Source organism: Camelus bactrianus, chromosome 18 (assembly GCF_048773025.1).
Source record: "Camelus bactrianus isolate YW-2024 breed Bactrian camel chromosome 18, ASM4877302v1, whole genome shotgun sequence".
Lineage (NCBI taxonomy): Eukaryota > Metazoa > Chordata > Mammalia > Artiodactyla > Camelidae > Camelus > Camelus bactrianus.
Window position 1 is genome coordinate 4,675,452 of NC_133556.1, and position 8,660 is coordinate 4,684,111.

Consider the following 8,660-nt stretch of genomic DNA (forward strand, 5'->3'; position numbering starts at 1 on the left):
GCAGTATGTTCTAATCGCCTGAACTTTTATCCCTACTTACTTTGGCAGGGTGTTAATACCACTTTTGTACCTTTTCTCGTCCTCGTTTATACTGTCCAGGGATACAGCTGCTCCTTGAATGGGATCAGCCACTTGCAACAACAGGAGTAAGACTTTGAGAAGACAGTTGTAAGAACTGGAATTTGGTTCTCAGTTTTGCTGAATTTTTGTTATGTCGCATTCATGGTCTCAGGTTAGTAAAAGTTAAAAATGTACTCCCGTAAGTAAAAATTATGAGAAAACAGGAAAAGTTTAAGTTAGGTTTATCCTTGGAAGATTAATTTGCAAACTGTAGGTAGAAACTGGCACATTTTGGCTTAGTCTTTAAAAAAACTTCTTACCCATTAAAATGGAACATATTTATCAATTTCTGGGAGGTTTTAGCTTAAATACTATAAAAGTAATCCACTCACATAATGAAAACGTAAGCACACCAGAAGGCAGAGCAGAAGTGAGAAGTGTGAGTCCCCACGCCCCACCCCAGAGAACCGCCCTCACCCTTTAATGTTTTTCATGAAGGAATTGCTACTCTTTGGGACTTGTAACCTCCAAAGTACCATATAAATAAAAACAGTTTAAGCAAAAAACCCAAGGGCATCTTCGCCCACCTGCCGTTCTCTCTAAGCACACTTGGCTCCACAGGGCCGGGAGCAGTTGTCATGTCTCTGAGGGGTGCTTATTTACATTGCTCCCTGGATTGGGGGACACATGCTGGTAATATTTTTCATTTGTTTTTGAATGAGAGAGAAACCAGCAACGTTTAACTCATTTCCACAAGCAGTCTCACCTTTATCTTCAAAGATTTGAGGCAGTTGTTACAACCAGAACAGTCCTTAAAATAGTAAGCCAGAAAGACAGACTCAAGGTCTAGAAAACATAAACAGGAGTGTAAAATCAAGGCTGAGGGAAATAAGGACAGGTGTTCAGGCCTGAAGGGCCACAGAGCTGGCGCTACTCCATGCACACCTGCAAGTACACAGTCTGTCGGGGACACTATACCCAGCAGAGGTGGACATGAAATCGGGTGTTCTCCCAGCCGATGTCCATAAGCTACTCAGTATTATAAGTATATATGTTTTGCTTTTTTTTAAAAACCCACTATGGGTTTAAAAAAAAAAAAAGCAAGCAGTTTTAAAAGACCTACTTCACTGGTTAGGGTTCAGGAAAGGTGCATTCTCACACAATCAGATTACAGCCTGATATGGCCCATGTTTTCTGGAGGGCATTTTGCAATGTGTAGCAAATATGCTTTAAAATGTGACCACCCTTTGACCCACAACTCCTTCTGGGGATTTAGCTTGAGGAAAAGATCCCCAATTTGTGCAAAGCTTTACCTGCAGTGATGTTCACTGCAGTATTTCAACAGCAAAGTACTGGCAATGATCTTACGTCCGAGAAGAGGGGAGTGCATCAATAAATGATGATGAAGAATGGAGGACTGTGGAGTCATCAAAATGATGAAGCAAGAATACTGACATGGAAGAATGTACTGAAAAATACTGGAAGGAGTGACAATAAGTTAATAGTGTGGGATTCTGGGTGACTTTCACTTTCAGTGTAAATGTTCACAGAAATTTTGGAAAGTCTCTGGTTATCAGAGAAAAATAGTTTTTAAAAGGCTCTAAAATTAAAACCAACACACACACACAAATGGACAAAATATGAATGACTGCAGGAAATGCTGAGAAGTGGAAACTGGGGGACTTGTTCTCAAGCATGAACAATCTAAGTGGGGAGAAGACCCAAATTAAAAACATTTCCTTTAGAAAGTCCTAGTCTTGAAGCCTCTTGATTCAACTGTAACTCCCTGAAATTCTTTTTAAAAACTTTATTGTGCTTGTAACAGTAAAGCAGGCACATTTTCAAGAAAAGTCACACAAAAAGAAAGAGAAAGTTACTTGCATTAATACTCAATTAACAAGAAAATTCAATTAACCATAACTGCACCCCTCCCCAGTATTCCAGTTTGTTTAATTATGGCTCATCTATGCCCCCAAATCTTACACAATAAAACCTTCTGATGTGTTCAGCTGTGATAGTTTAGAGTCTAGTAAACTTAAATTGATGTTTTACTCTGCCAGGCACCACCACTGATGGCCTCTCTCAGCCCACATTCCCTAAGTCCCTGCCCTGCCTTCTGACATTAAGAATTCCCCAGGGAGGTGAGGCTCTGGCAGAGGCTGCAGACATCCAGCCGACAAACCTGGGCAAATTGTTTTGTCTTGAATTTTTAAATTTTATTTTTGTATACAGCCATCAGAGTGGCCAAATCAGAGTGGAAGGAGAATATCAACTGTTGGCGAGGGTGCAGAGCAACCGGAACTCTCCTGTACCTCTGCTGGGAAAGTAAACTGATGCAGCCAGTCTGGAAAATTGTATGAGTATCTACCAAAGCTAAATACTCAAATATTGTATAATCCAGGAACTCCACTCCTATGTATATGCCCAAGAGAAATGAGGGCCTATGCCCACCCAACACATACTATTCACAATATTCTGGAGTAGTCTGAAAACAATCCAAATGCCCCTCAAAGAATAAACTGATAACTCCACACAGTGGAATACTACACAGCAAAAATAACTAACTACAATGACATGGATGAATCTGACAAACACACTGGGTGAAAGAAGGCAGACAAAATAAGCCAAACTAATTAGTGCTGTTAGAAGTTAGGAGGGTGGTTAACTTGGAGGGGGCATAGTGACTGGGAGGGGGCGTGAGAGGGACTTTGGGGGCTGGTCATGGTCTACTTCTTGATCTGGGTGCTGGTTACACACGTGTGTTCAGTTTGTGACAACTCAGTGAGATATATACGCCTAAGCAAACCTTTTGGTTTGTATGTTGCAGTTCAATGAAAGGTTTTAGAAATAAATAAATATATTTACAAATGTCAACAGATAAGTTAAATCAACATTTGCACTGCTTTTATAATAATTTTTACTTTTGAACTGTAGAATAAATAGCTATGTGGAATGTCGAGGAAAACAAAAGCCTAATTGGTTGCAATTTCACACACATTAGGTCTCCTGGCAGGTCTGCCTGCAGCTCATTATGACACAAGTACAAGGCAAAACTTAATGCCCAATACTAGAATAACGCCACAAATATAAATGCAAAAGCAACCTGAAACTTGTCAATGGTGTCACAAGTCCAAGTGTTCCCAGCCTTCATAATAAAGGATGCTACTGTCTGCACAGCCATTATGTTATTCTAGTTCTAAAACCTCTTTCCAATCAAGAAAAAAATGTTATGACAGTAAAAGACATCCATTGTTTGGCTTTGTATTTTCATTTTACCAGACAAAAAGCTCCAACACTGGGCTGCTCAGTTTAATATTTGATACCTGGCAACCTGATTCTTTCTATCCCCTTTTTCGGTCGTCGTGCAGACAAGAGCAAGTTGTCTGGGCTCCTGCACGTGCCATTTTATCTCCAGCATGCCTGTAGAAAGTCGTGTTACAAACAGGTGAAGATATCACACAGCATACGTAGCAACGGCAATAAACATAAACAGCAATTTAAAGCTTCAAAAGCTAGACCTATATGCTGTTGTCCAGACTGGAAGCCAACCAGGCAGGGACTTTCACTTACACATCCCCTAAACCCAGTCAAGAATAAAACACCATTAAACCCAGCAAACAAAACCCAGCACACAGGCCTAGACTGCTTGCTTTACCCAGTGAGGAACAAAAGTATCTCATTTTTTTATTTAAAAAAGGTGTGTTCCAAACATGCCAATGATGATGAATTAATAGAATGACAAAAACTTTTTGGTGGCATCTTAGATCTCTAAAGTATGAAAATGTATTTGGCTTGTGTATTTGTTGGCCAGTAGAAAGTAAATTCCCGTTCGCAGAGGTGGGGTGGAGGCCGGCAGGGGACTGGCTTGTGGGCACTGGTGCCTCCCAGACTGTGGGCCGCCCTTTCTCAATGGTAAACGAACAAGATCCCTGTCCACCTGGAGGGCTGATGCATCCTTAGAATGAAACAAATGCTCTATGAAAAGTGTCAAGGGAGGAAGAGGGGAGCCTGGTTTAGGACAGGTGCTTACTAAATTAATTAAATATTCATTTATTCAACAAATACATACACCTATGAGCTGCCAGGAGCCAGGAAGCATTCTAAGTGCTAGGAACACAAAACAAAGCTTTCTTCCTTTGGGAGCTCGCCTTCTAGTTGGAGTAGGAGTAGAGATAAACACATGTAATAAATATATATTCTATCCTAAGGTGGCAAGCACTATGGGGGAAAGGGTAAAGGAGCATTAGGTGGGGCTGGGGGATGGGGGGTGTTATCTGCAATTTTAAAGCTGTTTGGGCGGGACTCTGAAAAGGTGACACTCACACAAAGACTTCTGTGTCCCCTTCCCGCTCCCTGCTGCTTTAGGAAGAATAATGTAGGTACAGCATCCCTGGATGACACACCTATCCCTCCTCAACTTCCTAAGACCAACAGTTCTAACTTCTAGGAAGGTTGTGGTTACTTTTAATTAAGGGTTTTTTTGAACTTGACTTCTTCCTTGTACCACTAAAGCATGTACTCATTAGAAAACTGCAAAATCACAAGCAGGCTGCTGAGGGGAACTTTTGGGTGTACTATAGGTGTGGGGAGGGAGAGGGATCTCTGGCTTAATTCTAATTAGCAACAGTGACATTACTCGACATTTTGGGGCTTATTATCATGTCACATGTTTGTGAAGCCACAAAACACACATCCTCCTGGGATTTAGCATGGCTCTCCAGTAATCATTTGTCTAAGTATACATTTTAGAAAACTCAGCAAAAGTGTAAACAAATATTTAAAGATATTTGATACTGCATACAGAGAATCGTATTACTTTATAATCTCCCATTTTCTCTAAAGAATTTATTCCTTTATTTCAAAGTTGGAGGAATTTGAGCATTTTAAAAAAACTAAAACCCATACGAGCAAGTTATAAAATCTCATTTGCAGGTGGCTTTTGTAAATGCACCTGGTTAGGTTGTGTTTCTATTAGTAAAACATTGTAGATTGCTAGGTAACGAAGGAAATCTCCTTTAAAAAGAACCAGATTCATCAACACTGCTGGGAGATTTTTACCATATTAAGTTTAGACTGTTTTCAGCTTTGGTTGTGGAGGTGTGGGGTGGGGGAGGAAGAGGAGGTAGTGAAAAGATTTCGGGCTTTCAATCAGATCTGCTAATGTAAAATTTCACTGTGGATTTCCATCACAGTCAAAGCATGAGCTAGCAGCATTCACTTCACAGATCATATATAACCTTATCGTCTGGAACTGTAAATTCTTATCCCACCATCCCAACATAAACACGACCCCACAGCGTTAATGAGGAAGTGGTGACTAAAGTCACTCAGTAAACTTGTGAGCTTTTACACCTGAGAATGGAAAGCAGTAAGGTACTGGTCTCTGATCTTCAATGTATTATAACCTTTCAAAATATGAAAATGATTTATAATGCTTTATGTCTATAAATGCACATAACCAAAACTATGAAATCCACACTTTTTCCTCCTGCTCTAGTTCTTTGCGTAATGCGACAATGCCCTTTGTGGCACTACAATAAATTGAGCACAGCCCCTCCACTGAGTCATCACTAAATCTGAAAGTCAGGGAGAGCTGGGAGAAAAAGCAGAGAAAACTTACTTCAGGATTGCATGCCTGAGCTGATATCTCAGCTGATATCTCAGATTGGAAAGATCTATGTGCCTGTTTCTTGGAGGCAGAGGGAGAGCAACTCCACTCCTCCCCAAATTTGCAATAATCTGCATTCCTCAATAACGTACAGTTTTACTGTCCTGAACTGACAGTCATCAGGGTAGCCACTACTCCCAAGTCCAAGAGTAAAAATGTTATATTTACACACTTTGTCGACAGCACCCCCCTGCCCCACCCCTGCTTCCTGATTCACCATCTTCAGGATCATTTTAAATGTTAATAATCTCAATACAAAGGTAAAACTTTGGCATTCAAATTTCTCGGATTTCTAAAAACTGCCCTCTATAAGGAAAACACAGGAATAAGAAACAGATTGTGGTCACAGTTACTTACTGAGCCCAGAAATGCTGTGATAACTGTTTCCACGGTATCTATCTGGGCAGTATAATCCACATGTTAGAGTACTTGTGTATTCAGATGAGGGGAACCAGTCTTGAACTTCCAAGGACGGATTATGCTTTTATTCTTATCCAACAAAAGTCAAACTCCTGATTTCAGGAATTCATTCAGACCTTGCAAATCTAGAAACTAAATTTTAGGGTTAAAGCAGAAATCTATAAAAATGACCTAACTGTGGGTCTTAAAAATAGCTACAAATGGATTTCGAGAACTTGGGTTCCATGAACCTAAAGCCGAATTAAAACAAAAGTTGTTTTGTATTCTATTAATAGCAGATGATTAAACACATATCTTATTTTAACTGGAATTCATTTATAAGTACTTAAACTCACTAAACGGGCCACTAATCCTAAGTCGATGTCTGCTTCTGGAAACACTCTCTCGTAGTAAGTGCAAATTCAGAGAATGACCGTCAACGCATTCCTTAAGGTTAGGTCAATTTCATTCAAACCTCGGGTGTTGACTCCCACAGCCTCACAAAATAATCCACGCCGAAAGCGAAGTTAAACTTAAAGCTGCGGGCGAGAAGGTCTCAGGAGGAGCGAGTTTCAAGCCTTCCAGAGAGCAGAGTCGCCGCCGCCCGAGTGAAGTCCGGGAGCCGGGGGCGCCCCTACCCCGGCGGCTCCCGCGCCGAGCCCCGCTCACCTGGCGCTTGCTAATTACCTGGGAGTTTCCCCCCTACACTCTCCGGCGCCGTCTTTTCTCAGAGGAAACTCGAGCTTAGCTCTTTGCTCTCCAGGAGCTTAAGCGCAGCAGCCACGCCGGCGCGGTCACCAGCCCCAAGGGGAACCGGGAAGGAGGACGTGCCCCAGGGACTGCACCGACCCCCACCCCGCCCCCAACTCCCTCCACGGACGTTTGGTGGTGAAATGTGTCATTTGTTGGGCTTCTCCAGCGCCGGGATGGAACCGGGAGGGGTACGGGGAGAAGAGGAGGGGGTGGGGGAGAAGAAAGAGGGGGAGGGGAGGACCTTCCCGCGTTAAGTCCCCTCCTCACTGCGAAGGTGAAAAATCCCGACCTTCCCCCGGCGGGGGGTGCGAGCCGCCGGCGGGGCCTCCCCGCTTCCCCGCCCTCGAACCGCGGCGTCTCCCGGGTCCCGAACCTCTCCCCGCACCCCCAGCCTCAAACCCCGACGACCCCACAAGTCTCGGCCTCTTCGCCCCGAACCCCGGCGCCCTCACAGTCCCTGGGTCTCCGGCGCTCAAACCCCGAGCCCCGGCGCCCCCAGGGTCCCCCTCCGCCCCGGGCCCGCTTACCCGGTAGGTGCTCTCCGTGAGCCGGTTCACCTCCTCCGGCCCCCGCGACATGGCTGCAGCCGCCGGGCGGGCGAGCGCGGGAGGATTCGGCCGGGCCTCGTGGCCGCCCGACCTGGGCAGCGGGAGCGCCGGGGCGCGACTGAGGGGCCCTCGAGGGTCGGCCGCCTCCACAGCCGTCGGCCGGGGAGTGCTGGCGCGCGCCTCCGCTGCCCAAACGTCAAAACTTGAGCGCTGCCGCCGCCACCTCCGCGGCCGCTCGCCAGGAGCTGAGGAGACGCGGCCCGACGCTGCCCGAGCGAGCAGGGCAGGCCCTGCGGCCCCACCTGAGGCGGGCGGGGCGGCGGGGTGGGCGGGGCCTGGGTGGGCGGGGCGGCCGCGAGGCGGGGCGGCCCCACCTGAGGCGGCCGGGAAGGAGGCGGGCCGAGCCGTGGTGGGAGGGGCAGCGCGGCCCGTGTGGGTGGGGCGGGGGCGAGAGGGGGCCAAGTAGATTGGGCGGGGCCACCTGAGGCTCAGGGGCGGTGCGGCCACCGTGCCCTCTTGCTGCTAGTCGAGAGGTCCTGGGACGCCAGGACCCGGACACCGCGAGGCATCTGTGGCTCGCGCTGCCGTTTTGCTTAGACAGAGCCCGCACTGAAGGCGATCAGGTCTCACTGGGCCGAGAACCCCCTCGATCCCTGCGTGGTGCTGGCGGTGGAGGCCCGGCACCCACGCTCTCAGCAGGCGCTACCCCCAGCTGCCTTGTGGGGACTCTGGAAGAAGGTCCCACGTCCCCCAGTTGTATTGATTTCTCTGCTTGACTTCATCCTGTGCAACCCTCTTCCTGACCCCAAAGATCTAAGGGACCCCAGTGCTTGGGCTCTCATAGTGGAAGAGGGGGGCTTCCCCTTGCAGTTTTGGAAACTCCTGATACATGAAAAAATTAATAAATGCCAAGATCTGGTTACAGAAATGGCAGTATGTTTTTAAATTGCATTGAGATGGGCCTTTAATTCAATGCAATGTAACCGTGCTATTCACAAGATGGTTACTAGATGTAGAAGATTATGGTGAGCAGAGGTAACTCTCTCTTCCTCTGGGCACTCAGAGACTGAGCAGGTGGGAGGGTCCTGAAGCTCCCTGTGCTGTCTCCACCCCAGCCCAGCCCAGACCCTGAGGACCCAGAACAGGCTTCTCCCAGTGGGAAGAATCGCTAAGTATCTGAGACATTCACCCAACAAGGGCAGGAGGCCTTGTTCTGGATTTTTAAGACTTCT

At 46.2% G+C, this 8,660-nt stretch overlaps 1 protein-coding gene across 1 annotated transcript in view; it reads right to left on the reverse strand.

Moving 5' to 3' along the window:
- BAIAP2L1 (BAR/IMD domain containing adaptor protein 2 like 1) overlaps positions 1–7,750 on the reverse strand; it is a 71,236-nt gene extending 63,486 nt beyond the window's left edge. The window contains exon 1 of the mRNA XM_074345690.1: positions 7,408–7,750. Coding sequence (XP_074201791.1) covers positions 7,408–7,458 — 51 coding nt within the window. The 5' untranslated portion in view covers positions 7,459–7,750. The remainder of the gene's footprint in view (positions 1–7,407) is intronic.
- Between the last annotated feature and the right edge of the window lie 910 nt (positions 7,751–8,660).